This window comes from Gasterosteus aculeatus, chromosome 15 (genome assembly GCF_964276395.1).
Source record: "Gasterosteus aculeatus chromosome 15, fGasAcu3.hap1.1, whole genome shotgun sequence".
NCBI classification, from domain to species: domain Eukaryota; kingdom Metazoa; phylum Chordata; class Actinopteri; order Perciformes; family Gasterosteidae; genus Gasterosteus; species Gasterosteus aculeatus.
The window spans coordinates 13,727,183-13,746,773 of record NC_135703.1 but is presented as its reverse complement, the minus strand read 5'-3'; the positions used below and the strand labels follow the sequence as shown (position 1 = coordinate 13,746,773).

General features: G+C 43.0%; 1 protein-coding gene and 2 gene segments (V, D, J or C); all 3 read right to left on the bottom strand.

Moving 5' to 3' along the window:
- Window positions 1-556: 556 nt before the first annotated feature.
- On the bottom strand, window positions 557-9,778 carry LOC120833121 (M1-specific T cell receptor beta chain). Its single transcript, XM_078089805.1, has 7 exons — window positions 9,507-9,778; window positions 9,048-9,355; window positions 2,341-2,386; window positions 1,188-1,535; window positions 1,095-1,118; window positions 896-1,002; window positions 557-733 (listed from the first exon to the last, which is right to left on the bottom strand). Exons 1-7 carry the CDS (start codon window positions 9,553-9,555, stop codon window positions 707-709), a joined length of 909 nt encoding a protein of 302 aa, XP_077945931.1. The 5' UTR covers window positions 9,556-9,778; the 3' UTR covers window positions 557-706.
- Window positions 9,779-11,731: 1,953 nt separating this feature from the next.
- LOC120833206 (T cell receptor beta variable 7-2-like) lies at window positions 11,732-12,472 on the bottom strand. The segment is given in 2 exon segments: window positions 11,732-12,126; window positions 12,364-12,472. Coding segments are annotated over 2 exon segments (378 nt in total).
- A 6,066-nt stretch (window positions 12,473-18,538) lies between these two features.
- On the bottom strand, window positions 18,539-19,420 carry LOC120833120 (T cell receptor beta variable 7-2-like). The segment is given in 2 exon segments: window positions 18,539-18,978; window positions 19,217-19,420. Coding segments are annotated over 2 exon segments (378 nt in total).
- Between the last annotated feature and the right edge of the window lie 171 nt (window positions 19,421-19,591).

Below are 19,591 nucleotides of genomic sequence, written 5' to 3'. Positions count from 1 at the left end.
TCTCGGGCGGGGACGTTGACTTCCTGTCGTTGTGTGGTTGACTCGCACACTCGCATCAACTTTCCTGCTGAACGTGTAGCAACTAAACGACTTCTTTAATCAGGAGGAGAATGTAAACCGTCAGCCTCTTATTCTCACCCAATGTTTGAATTAAATAAATCCACTTTGATCGAGATAAATATTTCTATAAAACGTTAAAAAGCAGATGAGTTGATGGCTTAGGGTTATCAGAGTAAACGTCTCATCGGAAATACTTGACAAGCTGAGATGTTTTAACGAGATGTATGTTGATTAAAAAAAATGGTTGCTTTCTCAGGTAAAAGTTGCAAATAAAAATGTCAGTAGATAAAGCATATTTTCAGTGAAGCATAACCTTTAAATCTTTGATAAGTATGAGCAGCGTCTGATGTGAAGATGAAGTCAACCCTTTTAGACATGAACTCACAAACAAACAAAGAGACCAACAAAACAGTTACATTTCAATACTTTTATTGAGAAAAGAATCAAGCACTGCAGGCCCACACACACAGGATCATTCTTAGCATTATCATGACGTGATGGCCATTTTAACAACAATATGCAAATAACTGTTCTATTTTAGCTTTTTTTTGTCTGCGATTGCAACAATACACCACAACTTACAGCTTAACTTGTGAATATAAAACTCCACCACTGATTGTCTCCGATTACACATCTTGTGGTTCTCTCAGTCGTTCTGCTTGCCAGCTGATCGCTGCAACAGACAGAAAAGACACAATGTCACAACGTCACACGTTCTTTTTAACGTCAATTCACAGGTTAAAACTGGCCTAGTTTATGTGAAATATAAAAAGAGAAGAAACATGCAGTTTGGATGGAAGGTCAAGGGACAGGAGAGGACAAGGAGATCACAAACCTGAAGCCTCCACACCAAAAAGGCCACAAAGGCTCCGTAGATGCTGCTCTTGAAGATGAAGATGATGTAGGAGAATCTGGCCGTTTGTGTGACCATCAAATACTTTTCTGCAGAGAGTTCAAACTGTTAGTGACACGAGCCAATAGTAAATAGTAGTGATGATGAATTAAGCTGCTCAGAAACACAAAATAGTTCGTACCTCTTGTCATGGAGCTTCTTTTATCTGATAGAAGAAGAAAAGCATGAGACCGACGCAGTTTTGAAGACAAAAAGACGGTGGTTTCTGAGTTACCTTTTTCCCCGATAGTTGAACTTTGGTATGATTCTGTGTTTTTCCCGTTGAAGAAGCTGACGGTGCAGGTGAAGTTTTTGCCTTCGGTGAACCACTCTTCGGCAGGGACGCTCAGCCTGCTGGTGATTCTATAATACTGGTCTACCCGCAGGGCAGCGTTGTCGGTCGCCACGCGGCGGTCGGTGACATTCTGGCCGTCGATGTTCCACAATATACCGACGTGGTCCGGATAGAATCCGCTGGCCACACAAACGATGGTCTTCCTCGCCTTGTCTTTGGGGTTTCCGCACTCTCTTGCTGAAGGTCGAAGCACTTTGACCTTCGGTTTGGTGACATTAAGTCCAGGTTCTGCAAAGACAAACAAACACACCATGAGGCAAAGCTGCCTTTGGATCCACAGCAAACCAACCAAAGAATGTGGACGGGAACAGTTTCACCAAATACAATGTGATCATCACAGGTTTACAGAGCGCACACGGAGACATTAACACCTAAGTTACTCCGAAAAAGGGTTGTGGTCTTACCAAGAAGTGTTTGATTGAAATGACTGTTTCTATAGCGTTCTATTAGCTGTGATCTACATCATTATATTGCATGAATCCGACTTGGGAAGTTTAATAGAATTTTATAAAATGATAATAACGACATCCACTGATGGCCAATTTCTACAGATTGAACGTACGTAAGACTAAAGGCATAAAGATCTAACATTTATTATTTTTTTATCTTTTTGATGCCAGTGGAGCGAAAATCTAAAGGAGACATTTAAGCCAAACTGAATAATGCTCAGGTTTAAGTTAAACACTTTTATCACTCTTACCCAACACCGTCAGTCTGGTGCCGCTGCCAAAGTACGCAGGTTCGTAGTTATTCACGCTGATCCGAGGCTATGCAAGAAAGCCTGCGCTGGCTCTGGAGACTGTGTGTGTGCGCTCGCTTTCACAAAGTAAAAACTTTTTTGAGCGCACGTTAACGTGAGGCAACACACACCCGGACCAAACGACTCTGCTGCCCAACAGAAATCACCTTGCGTTGTTGAAAATAAACCCTCTCCCCTCTAACCTGAAAGTTACCAACTAGTTTACTGTTTTAACCCATGGAACATTCAAATAGTTCATAAATATATAATAATGTTCAGTTGAGTGATTCTTACCTAAAACAGTGAGTTTAGTTCCAGCTCCAAAGTAAGCCTCAGTATACTCACAGTGCCACACGGAGATGATAAGAAGTGGCTTCAGAGCAACAATCTGGGCGTAGAGCCAAATGTTTTATTGCTTCTGTACTTTTACTGGAGACCAGAGACAGCGCTTGTTTTTATTGGCACAAACTAACGTCTACTATAACTTCTTTTACACGTTCAAAATGTTTACACTTTGTTTTCTCAGAATGGCCAAATGCAAAGTGTATCTAATAAAGTCCAAGTATCGGCTATAATCTGAACACGCAAACGAGCTGTGAATGGTCTTCTCTGAGACGTTTTTCTTACCTAAAACCGTGAGTTTAGTTCCAGCTCCAAAGATTGCTTCGGCGTAGGAACACATAGACTTTCCACCGACACAAAAAGCCGTCCTGCTGCCTCTCTGTTTGTGCCACTATTCACACTTTGTCACTCTTTGACTACTTCAAGATTTAAGTCTAGCTTGGAGTCATTTAAACAACCCCGTGCATTTCTGACTCAGACTTAAGGACTATTTATACCCTATTGTCACTTTGAATCACTGGTTGTTAGCAGTCAATCATGTTTTGGGGTGAATTTAATGGGCCAGACCTCTAAACGATGTTTTACGTGAGCAGCATTCAAATGACCGTTGAATGATTTCTTACCTAAAACCGTTAACTTTGTTCCTCCACCAAAGTAAGCCTCTGAAGCCCCATAGTCACGGTGAACCTGATCAGTGCTCTAAACGCTTTTACTCTGCATCTCTGTCATATATGGGTAAAGCTTTGATACATCAGTTCCTCTCATCGCCCAAACTACAAGGATTCCGTACGGTTTCCTTCTCTCACAGGTGGATTCATGACAAGAAATGTTGACCTTCTACTCACCGAGAACAGTCAGTTTCGTTCCCTGGCCGAAATAGGCTTCGTACTGACACAGCGTTTGAGCTTGGCATCAAAAGCACTGAGCTGAGCTTAAACTGTAAAGGACATTGGGTGTCTCGCTGCACCATCACAACTACAAATCTGGGCCCTCTATGACTTACCCAAAACAGTCAGTTTGGTTCCATTTCCAAAATAAGCTTCGTTGTTGTCACGGTGCAGAAATACCGAGCATGAAACTCTGTCGGGTGCTTCTCTATCAGGGCCATCTTTGGAAGGTTCCTATCAATACGTCTGTTTGCAGGAAGCCTCTACAGCAATATGACCTTTAACAAAACTTAATGATGAACGGAAATATTTACCCAAAACAGTCAGTTTGGTTCCTTGGCCAAAGTAAGCAGGTTCGCCGTAGCTCACAGTGTTTGCACCACAGCTCAATATTTCAGATTTGACAAGTTATTTTCCCTTTACTTTCAAACCAACAGTTCAACTATTGTAGGTTTGTACCGGTTAACCGCAGCAGGGAGAGATGTTACTTACCCAAAACAGTCAGTTTTGTCCCCTTTCCAAAGTAAGCCTCAGATGCAGTGTCACACTGAAAGTCTCCTCCACCAAAAAGTCTCAAAACCTTCCATAACCCTCATGTTGAAGGACGGCGTAATGATCCAGAAGATGAAAAGGTTTCAACATGAAGGATGAGCTCCATAATGTCCAAGCGTGCTGCGTTGGTCAGGATAATTAAGAAAAGCATCAAAGCTATCCAAAAATGATTTGAAACGTGTTTTTTCAAATCTAATTCTCTGCCCATTTCACCATTTAATGTTCCAGTCTGTCCTGAAGGTTTACACACCAGATTATCGATTTGTCCGTTCTTCCAAGTGTCCCGGGCAGCATGCAGCAGTCTACACAACGCGTCTCAAAGGCAGGAGGATTTTGTACAGCGGCTCTATGGGATTGTATCACCGTGCCCCCTGTCCCCACCGTGGAAAAGCGTCACACAAAAACCTGAAGTCTCTTTGGTTGCCCCCTCTCTCCTTCCCCCACCCAGCTCCTCCGTATCTCGGCCTCCATCTCTCTCTGTGTCACAGAGCAGCTGTTCGGGTCGGGGCTGAGCGACAGCGGCCTCCAACCCGACTGCTGCTATTTCTGGGACGTCTAAGAAAAGAAGTGAGCACGGCGGGATGGCAAAAGGGAAACGGGTGTTTGTTTGTGAGAGGATGTTCTGTCAGAGGGAGGGACATCTCTGCTGGTCACACCTCTTGATCCACCCAGAAACCAGACGCACATTTACTGTGCAACATTCATTGTGGCGTGTGTCATTTTGTCGTGAGGGAGCCACAGAAAATGGTTACCTTCACAAACAGAAGCCCCGATAGGCACGTAATGTTTGTGAATAGCTGAGGAATGTACTGCAGTTAAAATAATCAGATATTTCTCTTTTGTGGGGATCAAAATAGTGCTAAAAGATTAAATAAATGCTGATGCCCTTTGACTTTCTGACGTGTTAAAAGTGTTTCTGCTGCCCCCAGGTGGTGGAGAAATCTCTCAATGCACGTTTAACAGCAAATAACATCTATAGTGATCATAATTGGTACAACATTCATGTAATTATATCAACTAATGACTGCAAAACTGAGAGGAAGGAATAGATAATAGAGATCTTCTGGTAATGTAAAAACATGAAGGCTCCAAGTTTAGTGTGTCCTCTCTGAGCTTCTGTAGAAACATGGTGGACCCCTGAATACTACCTGCTCGTCTTAAAAAATAAAGTGCTCAAGGTCAAGCAAAAAAAAATACTTCTTAGTTTCAGGTACTATTACCCCAGAAAAACCATACGATTACTATATTCCATTCAGCCAACAGGTCTCCTTGAGTCCTTCACACTGCACTTTTAAACTAAACTTTCACTAATCAGCTCCACCATCAGCTTCGTAAAAAATATTAAATGAATATATTACTTGATCTAAAGACAATCGTTGTAACAAAACGTAGCTTAAATGCCATAGCACTGTCCTGCTACACTGACATATAGCTTGGGTCTGTCCATTGTGTTGTAACTCTCATGACTTTCGGATACCTAACTTTTAATTAATAGTCAATTGTAAGCTATAAAAATATCAATAATAGTTGATGTATATTTATTTCTATTTAATGAAAGTAAACACACTAAAAAAAACAACATAACGTATTGACCTCACAGTGAACCACCTCCTCGGGGCAGTCCCACACGGACCCTGTAGAGGTCAGTGCGCAATAACATCTTAAAAGGAATAAACTGCACGCAGATTTGAATTATTATTATTATATCTTTGGAGTGTAGACCTGAGCACAGAGTGCCACATATGAGACTCTGTAGGGAAATAATAATGATATAAGCTTTTGAAATGTGAACACTTGTTTATTTATCTAAGCTGAAAAGCTTTGAGCTGAATCTTTGCACAGAGGGAGAAATCTGGGAAAACAAGAAAAAAGACACACAAACAAAAAATAACCCAGAAGACGTTGTTGCAGTTATTGTAGAGCGGTTCAGAGTCAATCAAATCTGACTGTTGTCTTCTGAGCAGTTCCAGCTGAAGTTCGCTCTACTGCTGCAACCAAAACGTCTTAACCGAGTCCTCCAGTCCTGCTTGTTTGTTCTGAACTAAGAAGGTATCGACCTTGGCCTCCTGTCACGGCAGCTCTTGGGTGTCTCTACGGGAGAGATCACAGCAAATAACAGCAAATTAGCTGGCTAAAGGGGACATGTTCTGCTTGCGTCATTACTGCCATCTTCAGCCTTTTTCTACACTTTAATGATCACACAGTATATAATGTGAATATAAGATAATCAAACTGATGCCATTGTTTCTAAATGAGATCTCGGGGAGTCAGTGAGGCATGTATATACATACATATATACACACATATACATATATACATATATATATATGTATGTATGTATGTATGTATGTATGTATATACATTCATCCTACTCCCAAGTACATATTAGGGTTTCACAATATGCCATTTTTATGTTCATTTGCCCAATAAACTGCATGTTTCATTTTTATTTCCTTTTTGTGTTTAGTTAAATGTTCTAATTAAAGAATGTCGGATATAATTCTCTTTTCATTTCCCAATTCAAGAAGCAACTGATTTTCCTTTAGTATGCAAACCTCATATGCATAACAAGACTTTAAGATCTATTTATTGCAAACAATATAATTGTTGTGATATTTGACACCGTGTGTGTGTATAAATATATATATATATGAATTACCGCTGGTGCGTCTCACCATACTGGATCAGTGTCATTTATTCTTTCTTGTTCCCCCAATTTCATAGAAAACCACAGAACCAACAGCTCCTTCCTGCCTGTGAGCCATCTGTGGCCCCCGTGTAGACTTGATATTAGTATGAACATCTGGTCCCTGTGCATCACTGTGACTGGCAGCACAGTAGTAGGTGCTGCTGTCATTCAGGAGCACCTCAGTAATTTGAAGAGAGAAGTTGTTTCTGGATGTGTCGATGGACGACTGGAAGTGCCCCGTGGTCTGGTCGTATTCCTTGGAGAGGAAGTCCAGCGGAGCTCCACGGTGGGTTTGCCGGTACCAGAGCATGGTGTAGCTGCCCATGCTGACCCCTTGACCCATGTTGCACACGAAGCTCACCGCGTGACCCGGGTGGGACGTTTGATCTCCAGACTGAAGGACTACAACCGCAAGACCTGCAGCACACGAAGGATGATGTTTTATTTGGCCTCGCCTCAAAGGACAGAACCGGACCACTCACGCGCCTGTTAGTGAGCAACGTCCATTACGAGTTTACACACAAAACCCACCTGAGTGTAAAAGAAGCAACACATAAACGACTGTGGTAAACATGTCAGCGGCGAGCCTCCTCGCTGTGAGGGAGTCACACATCACTGTGTTCAGCTCAAATACACCACGAGGCCACGCGGTCACGTGACTGCTATTCGCCATCACTGATTATAAAGAGAGGCGGTTGATTGGATTTCTGCCACATTGTTCTGAAAGGGGACAAAACATTAGTTTGTGTTCAATTTAATTGGGCATTTCATATCAGAATGAATTCCGCTGAGGCGGCGCAGAGAAAATCGGATTGCTCTATAAATCATATGGATTAATGTTATAATGTAACACACATTTTACGATATGTAAATAACAGCCAAGCAGTTGGCTGTACATAATGTTAGCTAATAAACCCTTCTGTGCATTGGTCGCCGTACAATGCAGGCATAGTACAAATGACGTGTAAAGGCCTTTTTGCAGCATGGTTTATTCTTCTGAACATACATATATCTTTTAGTTTTCTTAGTTAATAAGTTCAATGCAAATGTTCTCTCTTTGAATATGCTGAGAGTTACTGAGTCAACTTTCAGTCTCAGGGTCATTGAACGTGTAGCATGAGAGAAGAAACCTGAGCAGGCTTTTTAGTGAGCTGCTGCCATTAAACCACATCACTGTGTACTGGCAGCGCAGAAATACACAGCCGAGTCGGATTGATTCGCCCTGGCAACAACCAGAGCCCCCGTTTGGGTGCCTTCCCTCGTTATCTCGAAGCCAACTTCAAACTGCTTCTCATACACGGGCGCACTGCCAGCGTAGCTGTATCCGATGAAATGAACCAGACCTCTCTGGGTTTGCTGGTACCAGAGCATTACATAAAAACTGCTGTCATTGTGACTGCATTTTATTTCCACCCTGGCTTTGTCGTTGACTATTCTGGGAGACTGTGGCTCAAACCTCACACTCTTCACATAATCTGTGGGGAAAAAAAGCCAAAGTGAAAAAAAGCGTAAATACAATTGTCATTTTTTACACAATCCAATTGTTACTTTTGCAGATATTTAAATTACATGGAATTAGGATGAGAAGAAGTCCGATGACAGGCAGAGACATCATCGAGGCTTTGCTCTACTCCAGAGACACGTGCTTCAGTAACACTCTGCCTTATACGCGAAGGGTTTTTGGTGAGGGAGTGGCATCAAACCACATCACTGTGTACTGGCAGCGCAGAAATAAACAGCCGAGTGTGACGGGGCCGCTGTGCGCACAACCAGAGCTCCTCTTATTGTGTCTGCTCTCGTCAGCTCAAACTGTTCTTTAAACTGACCCTCATAGTTTGGGCTGCCTACCCACCCGTAGCCTATGAGGGCCAAGGACCCATTGTCCCGTCTCTGCTGATACCACAGCATTACAACCAGGTTAGAGTCGTCGTGGCTGCAATTTATGTGGACCTCGGTGCTCTCCTCCACTATCTGGGGGGGAGATTGTTGGAATGTGGCAGCGCTCACCTGGCCTGTGGAGAAAAGGGAGTTTTAGATGGAGCTGTGTTTGATAATAACTACTTATAAACAAGTACTCAAGGTCAAATTCTTGATAAAACTGTTGAACTTACAGGAAAAGAAGATGAAGAGAAATCCCAGTGTGTGCACAGGTGAGGACATGGTCAGACGCTGATGTAAGGAAAGTGGAATGAAAAGCTGAGGTTCAGAGTATTGAGGGAAGGCACTGGGGGTGTTAGTTTGAGAACAGCTTCCTGCCTGGTGCTACACCTCCACCTATCGGTGGAATCTATTAATATTTAATCTATTAATAATACATTTTAAAACTATGTTTTACCTTATGTATTTCCTAATATTCTTTCTCCCTTCTCCGTTTGATATAATAACGTAACTTCTGTGGTTAGAGTCCCTGATATGATCTCCTCAGTGTGGTTGACTTCCTTCATATTTTTCAGTTTTTATGTGATTTAGGTGTGAAAGGAGTAAACAGCCCCTGTGCTTTATGTTTTTGTCACAGGCCTGAGGTCTGCCACAGCACTGTGTAGACTGGCAGCACACAGATAGACAGCCGAGTGATTCCCCTGAAGGCCGGTTACTGTCAGAGACCATTGCTTCTCACTGAACTTCACCGACTGAAAACCAGACTTGAATCCGACTTCATAGCTTGAAAAGCCACCTACTGTAGACACTATTAACTGAAAGCTCCTTCCACTCAGCTGTTGGTACCAGTACAGATAGTCATAGTTGGTGTCATTCTGGTAGCAGGTCATTTCTGCAGAGCCGTTGGGAGGACTGGAGATGTAGCGGGGCCACTGGGTGATCAGCACGGACTGAGAGACGCCTGGAACACATACAAAATGAGCACGATCCACATATCTGCAAAGTCACTTCAATAATTGTTGTATCTATTTTATGAACGTTTGCCTCAGATCTACACTTTGCATGGCAAAGTTGGTGAGCGTAAGGCACATTGAGTCTGATATTAACTTTACCTGCAGTCCAAAGCATGAAGAAAGTAAAGGTGTTGAAGCCGGGGATCATTTTGAGGTTTGAAGGGGAAATTAATGAAAAGACAACGATCCAAACACTTGAGATCTGTGGGGAGGAAATGACATCATAGTCTTTTCAGATAGGCTAGACGTACACGAGGGCTGGGCAGAACTGCAAGAGGCTCATTGGCGTAATGGAGCAGCTGTGTATGGGATCTTTATTTCAGTTCAGCCCATCTTCTGTTTGGTTCGTACGTTATTAATTGTCTGCACACAATGCTTTTATGATTCGTCCTCTGAGATGAGCCAACTGTGCCGTTTAGTGGTTTAGTGTCGATGCAGCTGCACGTTTGACGCTGTGGGTCACAGGCTTTTTGTGAACGAGCCAGAGGAGTCTGTAGCACTGTGCTGACTCGCTGCACAGAAGTAAACAGCGCTGTCTGCTGGCTTCACGTTGGAGATGACGAGCTCAGCTCGGCCCTTTGAGTGGCCCGTCATGTTGCAACGGGCCTCAAAGTTCTTCTCAAGGTTTGCGTTTCCATAGCTGAGAAGTCCGATCAGCTCCATGTCCCTCCGGCCTCCCGCTGCCGACCGGTACCAAAGCATGTAGGGGTAGTTGTTGTCGCCATGGTAACAGCCAAAATGTGCTTTTACTTGTTCAGGTTTAATCAAAACATTTACTGGTGATTGTTGGATTAAAAGTGATGATATCACAATGTCTGGAGTACAGAGAGAAAAACAACGGAAGGTGAACAGAAGGTTTTTTGTTATGGTCATGAGAAAAGACAAAAGTCTTAGATCTCTTACCTGTGAAGAAAGAGAGAGAAAAAAAAACAGTAACAATCATCTTGAATATTCTGAGGAAACAAAATGGTATCAATGGAGTTGTGAATGACACAGAAATATGCAAAGGCAATATGAAAGATGCATTAGTGTGAGATCAGTCTTTATTGTACATTCGCAATGAGGAGGGAGGAGCCACGAGCATTGTGTTAGTGTGTGTTTTCACACATGTTAATCTATTATTGGGACTGTATTTCTACAAAAGAGATTAATCAATGGCATTAATCAAAACAGTTTATTTTCATTTTTGTTCAAAATATACACACCAATACGTTAAAATTCTTAATGCTTCGAGAAACGCTTTTCTCAAAGCTCTCTGAAATATTGATGGTGGTATATATTTCAAGGAATATTTCTTTTTAACTTTTACTTCTCAATGGGCAAAGTAAAGGGAACCCTAATTGCTCCCTGGGCAAAAATGTAGAAAGCCATGGGTTAAAAATGTAAGTCACTTTGGATAAAAGCATCAGCTGAATGTTGCATCGTTGTGCATGTTTTTTTCAAATGAGGGCGTAACTGTCATTATATTGTCCGCTGTCTTCAGGGTGTCTCAGGGTCAGGAAGTGAAGACGAGCTGGGCAGGAAAAAGAATTGTAATTATCATGTAGAGACATGAGGTGTGAGTTACTCCAAAGTCAAGAACATAAAATGCTTTGATAGTCAAGTTGTGACTGGGTAATGATGGCACCAAACCAAAGCACAAGCACAATAGCAGGTGTCTGGAAGCAATTTATTTGGAGGCTTATCGATGAGGGCGACAAGAAAAGATGGCGCAGAGTTTCTGTAAAGTTCAGAGGGGGTTTCTGCCTCACTGTGCTCTCGTTTGAATAGTACCTGAAAGCGTCCTCCTTTGCCGCTGTTCCCCAATTTACAGAGATATTCTCTTTATAAAGGCTCCAATAAGGTTGATTGACATCAAGAGCAACACAAACACCTGGACAAAGAGAGCGTAGGGGATAGGGGATTCGCAGTCAGTCTGCAACTCGCAGCACCGTAAAAAAGTGCATTGTGCTCAGGGACCTTTAGGTCGTCTAATAACAGAGATCCGTTCTTCACTCGCTCTTTATTCGTTTCTCTGGTTGTATTGAAGTGTTTTTTAAAAGACTCATCATGTCTTGTATTGCTTTAATAAACGTGTACAATTGGGGACAGATGCTTCTGAGAAGTTCTGGAGGAGTTTGTCTGGGTGTTAAAGTCGACCAAACAACTACAGAGCAGGAACAAAGTGTGCAGGATTATTTCTGCATGAAACCTGAAAACATGACTTAGACAATTTCATATCTTTTAAAAAAAAAAAAGTTTATCGATGCCCTCGATGCCCTCCGCTGTCTAGCAGACACATTCGATCTTAGTGCTGAATGTGTATCTCTGCCGCTCCAGCTCCACCTGTTGATGATGAAATATTTACAATCCTGCAACGCCCCCCAAATGTGCTGGCAACCAGTTTTTGTTCAGTTGCGTTTCCCTCTCACATCACTGTGTTTGCTGACAGCACAAAAATACACCCCGGCGTCCTCCAGCTGCAAGTCCTTCACAGTAAGAGCGCCGCTCTCAGAACTTTCTTTAACGGCTGAATATTTGGTCTGAGGGAGCTTCCCGTAATCTGGCTGTCCGCCAAAAACTGTGTAGACCACCAGGGTCATGGTCTCTCCTGGACGCTGTCTGTACCAGTACATCTGGGTGTGACTGGCGTCTTTGTTGTGGCTGCAGTTCATCTCTGCCGATTTGGAAGCAAGACTCCAGTTGATTTCAGGGTGTTGGGTCACACCCTGGCAGTGACCTGTGTGGAGGAAATACAACATGTCCGTTTCAATCAAAAAGTTTGATTTTTTGTCATTCACGAGGTGCATTATTTTAATTTAACTATCGAAAAGACATTCACATTTTTAGGTCTTCTATAATTGAATGAGAAATCTTCCTCATAAACACTGTAGTTCTGCATCAGCCCGTGTGACCATGTGAGTGAATACACTAGACGCCATTAAACACTGTTCAAACATGTCGACTTGTGTTTTACCTTGAAGCATCAGCGACGACACTACGAGTGCGATGAGAACTGGAGTCATTGTAACGATGTTGTTGATGTGAGAAGCAGCGACAGCAAAATGATTGAGTCTCTTTTCATAGTGGGAGGTGGGAGGTTAAACAGATTGCTCTGCAGAAAGGGCCTCCCATCATGTTCTCTCATGTTGATCAGAAGAAAACGGCTTATTCCAGGGGTCTGATGTACAGAGATAGAATTAAAGGATCATTAAGCCAGGATTTGGTTGTGGGTGTCGATGCTGTGTGAACGGTCACGTTTTAACGGTTTATAAATGATTTGGGGTTTGTTGTACATACCCAGTGGAGTCTGGTGTCGCAGAAACATTGGACAAAATACAGCTTGAGAAGAAACGGTTGAAAACATAGGAAATATAACAAAGCTGGACTGGCCGCAGTATGTCAAAACACAAGCAAATTTATTAAAAGTATGTAGAGGACTTGAAAAATTCATATTCATATTCATCACATAAAATAAACCATAAGTCATCAGGTATCACAGTGCTTTCTCATCCCTCCTAATATTATTATGCTTATGTCAACCACAGCAACAACTGGCTATGTAATGCTGCTGTATGAGAGGGTCACAGGTGCACGGGGCTGTGAGCTTTGATACAGATGTTGTTGTTCTAAGGAGCAGTGATGTGCAGCACTGTGTAGACTAGCAGCACAGAAGTACACCGCGCTACTGTTCAGCACCAGGCCCTCAATTCTTAATTGGCACATTTGGTCTTTATCTGCACTCCCATCCATCTTTACGCCTAGTCCAGCTTCTGGGATTCTGAGGGTTTTTAACACGTATCCCAGAAACTGCAGTTTGTTGTCCCTGGATAGTTTGTACCAGAGGATTTGATCGTAGTTGGGAATACTGTGTGAACAGTTGATTGTGGCTTCTTCTGTGGGTTTGTTGTAAATATCAGCTGGAGTCTGGTGAACTTGGTCACTGAGAGACGAGCCTGTTGGGAAATAAATAAAAGATAATCGGAAACAACGTCAGAAATAGCAACAGAAAATGTGACTGGAGGGAAACAAGCAAATAGAAACGAATTTACAGGAAATCTTGAATTCATTAGTACATTACCTGAGACCATAAAATATCTAAAAGTAATGCAAATGAAGATGATGTGCATTTTGTGTTTCTTCTGGATGTTTGGTAATACCTCAGAAAAAGTGATCTAATTTGGATCCCTCCTATGTTGTTGCAACGACTGAAGCTGCTATACAAAGAATCCCCCAAACTCCTCTTTCATCACCCTCCCAAGTCATTGGTGGGGCGGCGTCATTGTCAACCAACCCTACACAGCTCTGTGCCTGGGTCAGTATAAAGATCTGTAAAAAGATTTGCTGAGGACGGAGCACAGGTGTGAGGAGCTGAGAGCTGTTCTATGGGGAGAGGAACGATGTGTGATGAGGAGCTTCTTGTACCGAGGAGCAGCCATATGCTCCACAGTGTGACCACGCAGCACAGAAGTACACAGCACTGCTGTTCAGGGCCACTCTCTCCATTGTCAATGTGCAGGTCTGATGTTGATTTGCACTCCCTGTCATATTAACACCCAGTCCAACCTCTGGGTTTTTATTAGTTGCAAACATGTAACCCAGGAACAGCATCGCGTCATTCCTGGATTGTTTGTACCAGAGGATTTTATCGTAGTCCTTAATGCTGTGTGAGCAGTAGATATGGGCTGTTCCTTCAGGTCTGGTGAACATCTCAGATGGAGTCTGGTGCACCTGGTCGCTGAGAGAGGCACCTGCGGAAACAGCATCCACGAATAACAATTTACAATCATGGTCAACTTAAATGTGAAAGAATGCTCAACAGGACTTTTACCTGAAATTGTCATAACATTGAGGGCTAAGCAGAAGATAGTGATCATCTTGCTGTGTCCTCCTTGTTACTGGTACTGTGTTTCTGTAACTATAATCTGTTTGAATATGAGAACCCTCCCACCAGGAAACTTGTTTCTTGTTGGGTGGAGTTATATTGCTCCCTGCACAGACATGTAGTGCCACCTTATGACAGCAGATAGGACGACAGAGACCTGAACTTAACCCTCAGGGTCAGGCATAATATAATGAATCATGTGTTGGAGGTACAGCAGCAGTACATCTTTATGTATTTTATTGAATAAGAATGTGTTACATCAAGTAAATACACCAATAATTTGAATGTCCATCTGTAGTTCATAATGCAGTCCTATAAATGGTGTTATTTACATATTTGGCAACATTTAAACAATAATTATTTGAGCAATAAGGAACGATAACACTTTATGTAATTGGTACCTACTGGAGCGTATTAAATATACTTATTTGGGCTTCCTGTATATGCATTTGTCATCAAATGGAACTTAAGCGGTAGTTCTGGAAGAAACACTCCCTTTATGCCACGCGTAATTTAGATATGCCTGATCTCCCAGAATTATCAGCGGAGATTGGCTGCGCCCATGTATATACAACCAACAGAGGTGGCACTGTGGCTCTAAACCAATCAAATAGTTGCTGTTAAACCTTTTAAGGATATTATCTCTTGTTGCTATCAGGTGTCATTTCAGCGCGAAACCGGATGCGACCCTCCTCCACCCCAGGCACCTCCAGCAGCTAGCAGGCATTCTTCACTCATCCTTGGTCCAATCGCCAAAGATTGTGCACAATGTAATACATGTACATGTGAAATAAATCTTTGTCAATTTGGACGAGTCTCTCCTAAATAAAATGGTAGTAATAAGACTTAATGAACATAAATTGTCCATTCATCTTCAAACCACTAATCCTGAACACAGGGTTGCAGAGGAGGATGGAATCTATTCCAGCCAACTTCGGGAGAGAGACGGGATTCACCCTGGATTGGTTGCCCAGCAATCGCAGGGCTTACACCGAGACAAACAACCATTCATACATCCAAGCACCTACATGCAATTTAACCTGATTCCCAGATAATGTCTTTGGACTGCGGGAGGAAGCCAGAGTACCAGGTGTCATGGGGCGATAGCCAGAACGAGGGTTGGACTCAAAAGCGGGATTCAGAGAAATAAAAATACTTTATTTTTGGCAGCAGAGGGACTTAGTACGGGATCCGTGGCCGGGGAAGATGCTGGAGAGGCAGAGAGGCCCAGGGGTCCAGGCGGCAGGAGCGGTAGATAGAATTCACGCTTGAGGGAGAGGTAAAGATCCGGCTGGCTGGAGGAGTTCCCCCAAGCCGCGGGGGGCGAGAGTGTGGAAGCCGGGGAATCCGTCAGGTTCCGGGAAGCAGGCTGGGATGGGACCGAAGGAAAAAAAGGTCAATGCAGAAAACTCTTTCCTTAGACAATCGATCCCGGGTGAGAGCTGGCCAAGTTACCACTAGGAAGGCAAAACGATCTAGCAAAGACTGGTGCTCCTGCTGTTCCTTAAGAGGGGTTCCTGACGATGGTAAATAAAGGACAGCTGTGACAGCAGGCAGCCACTAGACTCCGCCCAGGTAACCACGGAAACCTGCTCTCCCAGCCATAAAACAACACCTCCAAAGCCAGTCAGATCATGACACCAGGAAAGAACCCACGCAGACACATGGGGATAACATGCAGACTCCACACAGAAAGGCCAATGGGCAGAGTCGAACCTAGGACCTTCTTGCTGCGAGGCGACAGTGCTAAGATGGTGGACCAAACTCCGTGAAATAGGGGCTCCCTGCTCCATCTCCCCATAAATTTGGGGGACCTTGGCCTTAAAAACGTTAAAGACCTCAGAGCTAGACGTGCACAAGGGCTGAGCAGGAGCGGCCCGGAAGAGGCTCATTGGCGTGATGGAGCAGCTGTGTATGGGATCTTTATTTCAGTTCAGCCCATCTTCTGTTTGATTCGTACGTTATTAATTGTCTGCACACAATGCTTTTATGATTCGTCCTCTGAGATGAGCCAACTGTGCCGTTTAGTGGTTTAGTGTCGATGCAGCTGCACGTTTGACGCTGTGGGTCACAGGCTTTTTGTGAACGAGCCAGAGGAGTCTGTAGCACTGTGCTGACTCGCTGCACAGAAGTACACAGCGCTGTCTGCTGGCTTCACGTTGGAGATGAGTAGCTCAGCTCGGCCCTTTGAGTGGCCCGTCATGTTGCAACGGGCCTCAAAGTTCTTCTCAAGGTTTGCGTTTTCATAGTGGAGCAGTCCGATCAGCTCCATGTCCCTCCGGCCTCCCGCTGCCGACCGGTACCAAAGCATGTAGGGGTAGTTGTTGTCGCCATGGTAACAGCCAAAATGTGCTTTTACTTGATCAGGTTTAATCAAAACATGCACTGGTGATTGTTTGATTAAAAGTGATGATATCACAATGTCTGGAGTACAGAGAGAAAAACAACGGAAGGTGAACAGAAGGTTTTTTGTTATGGTCATGAGAAAAGACAAAAGTCTTAGATCTCTTACCTGTGAAGAAAGAGAGAGAAACAAAAACAGTAACAATCATCTTAAATATTCTGAGGAAACAAAATGGTATCAATGGAGTTGTGAATGACACAGAAATATGCAAAGGCAATATGAAAGATGCATTAGTGTGAGATCAGTCTTTATTGTACATTCGCAATGAGGAGGGAGGAGCCACGAGCATTGTGTTAGTGTGTGTTTTCACACATGTTAATCTATTATTGGGACTGTATTTCTACAAAAGAGATTAATCAATGGCATGAATCAAAACTGTTTATTTTCATTTTTGTTCAAAATATACACACCAATACATTAAAATTCTTAATGCTTCGAGAAACGCTTTTCTCAAAGCTCTCTGAAATATTGATGGTGGTATATATTTCAAGGAATATTTCTTTTTAACTTTTACTTCTCAATGGGCAAAGTAAAGGGAACCCTAATTGCTCCCTGGGCAAAAATGTAGAAAGCCATGGGTTAAAAATGTAAGTCACTTTGGATAAAAGCATCAGCTGAATGTTGCATCATTGTGCATGTTTTTTTCAAATGAGGGCGTAACTGTCATTATATTGTCCGCTGTCTTCAGGGTGTCTCAGGGTCAGAAAGTGAAGACGAGCTGGGCAGGAAAAATAGAATTGTAATTATCATGTAGAGACATGAGGTGTGAGTTACTCCAAAGTCAAGAACATAAAATGCTTTGATAGTCAAGTTGTGACTGGGTAATGATGGCACCAAACCAAAGCACAAGCACAATAGCAGGTGTCTGGAAGCAATTTATTTGGAGGCTTATCGATGAGGGCGACAAGAAAAGATGGCGCAGAGTTTCTGTAAAGTTCAGAGGGGGTTTCTGCCTCACTGTGCTCTCGTTTGAATAGTACCTGAAAGCGTCCTCCTTTGCCGCTGTTCCCCAATTTACAGAGATATTCTCTTTATAAAGGCTCCAATAAGGTTGATTGACATCAAGAGCAACACAAACACCTGGACAAAGAGAGCGTAGTTATACCTTGTGCATTTTATATGAAGCCTTTTCACCTTTGTAAAAGCCAATTGAATTTAAGCTACTTTGTACCTTCAAAGCAACACAGATATATCATTTCAACCTCCTCAAAATCAAAGCAGTTCCTGCGAAGCCATTAAATAATCCAAAGTATTGATCATAGAGTTTGGAAAGTTTAAGTTAATGAAATAAACTGTATTGCAAGCGTGGGAGATCAAGCTGATTCCTCTCCTCCACAAAAGGAAGTGAGAATGAAACAGCGTCGCTGGCAGAGACGATGGCATCAGACCTACAGCAGCTGGCTCGGGTCTCTTCAGGCTCTGACTCAAAGCCATGAATGCAGATCAAGGTTAGTTCAGAGCTTTTGGATGACATAGAAACAGGGGATTCGCAGTCAGCCTGCAACTCACAGCACCGTAAAAAAGTGCATTGTGCTCAGGGACCTTTAGGTCGTCTAATAACAGAGATCCGTTCTTCACTCGCTCTTTATTCGTTTCTCTGGTTGTATTGAAGTGTTTTTTAAAAGACTCATCATGTCTTGTATTGCTTTAATAAACGTGTACAATTGGGGACAGATGCTTCTGAGAAGTTCTGGAGGAGTTTGTCTGGGTGTTAAAGTCGACCAAACAACTACAGAGCAGGAACAAAGTGTGCAGGATTATTTCTGCATGAAACCTGAAAACATGACTTACACAATTTCATATCTTTAAAAAAAAAAAAAAGTTTATCGATGCCCTCGATGCCCTCCGCTGTCTAGCAGACACATTCGATCTTAGTGCTGAATGTGTATCTCTGCCCCTCCAGCTCCACCTGTTGATGATGAAATATTTACAATCCTGCAACGCCCCCCAAATGTGCTGGCAACCAGTTTTTGTTCAGTTGCGTTTCCCTCTCACATCACTGTGTTTGCTGACAGCACAAAAATACACGCCGGCGTCCTCCAGCTGCAAGTCCTTCACAGTAAGAGCGCCGCTCTCAGAACTTTCTTTAACGGCTGAATATCTGGTCTGAGGGAGCTTCCCGTAATCTGGCTGTCCGCCAAAAACTGAGTAGACCACCAGGGTCATGGTCTCTCCTGGACGCTGTCTGTACCAGTACATCTGGGTGTGACTGGCATCTTTGTTGTGGCTGCAGTTCATCTCTGCCGATTTGGAAGCAAGACTCCAGTTGATTTCAGGGTGTTGCGTCACACCCTGGCAGTGACCTGTGTGAAGGAGATACAACATGTCCGTTTCAATCAAAAAGTTTGATTTTTTTGTCATTTACGAGGTGCATTATTTTAATTTAACTATCGAAAACACATTCACATTTTTAGGTCTTCTATAATTGAAAGAGAAATCTTCCTCATAAACACTGTAGTTCTGCATCAGCCCGTGTGACCATGTGAGTCAATACACTAGACGCCATTAAACACTGTTCAAACATGTCAACTTGTGTTTTACCTTGAAGCATCAGCGACGACACTACGAGTGCGATGAGAACTGGAGTCATTGTAACGATGTTGTTGATGTGAGAAGCAGCCACAGCAAAATGACTGAGTCTCTTTTCATAGTGGGAGGTGGGAGGTTAAACAGATTGCTCTGCAGAAAGGGCCTCCCATCATGTTCTCTAATGTTGATCAGAAGAAAACGACTTATTCCAGGTGTCTGATGTACAGAGATAGAATTAAAGGATCATTAAGCATTAAGGTGAATCCTCAAGGACCACCAATGTTGGTCACGGAGTCCCACAAGGTTCTGTACTTGGACCGATTTTATTTACCCTCTATATGTTCCTTTGGGCGATCTTATCAGGAAACACCGCATCAACTTCCATTG

What these genes read in the sequence shown, in the direction of transcription:
- LOC120833121 (XM_078089805.1), bottom strand. Translation starts at nt 9,555, where the DNA reads ATGATCCCCGGCTTCAACACCTTTACTTTCTTCATGCTTTGGACTGCA. An exon ending in TTCAACTATCGGGGAAAAAG is followed by an intron (nt 1,119 to 1,187) that starts GTAACTCAGAAA and finishes TTCTTCTATCAG; the next exon opens with ATAAAAGAAGCTCCATGACA. An exon ending in AAGAAGCTCCATGACAAGAG is followed by an intron (nt 1,003 to 1,094) that starts GTACGAACTATT and finishes AACTCTCTGCAG; the next exon opens with AAAAGTATTTGATGGTCACA.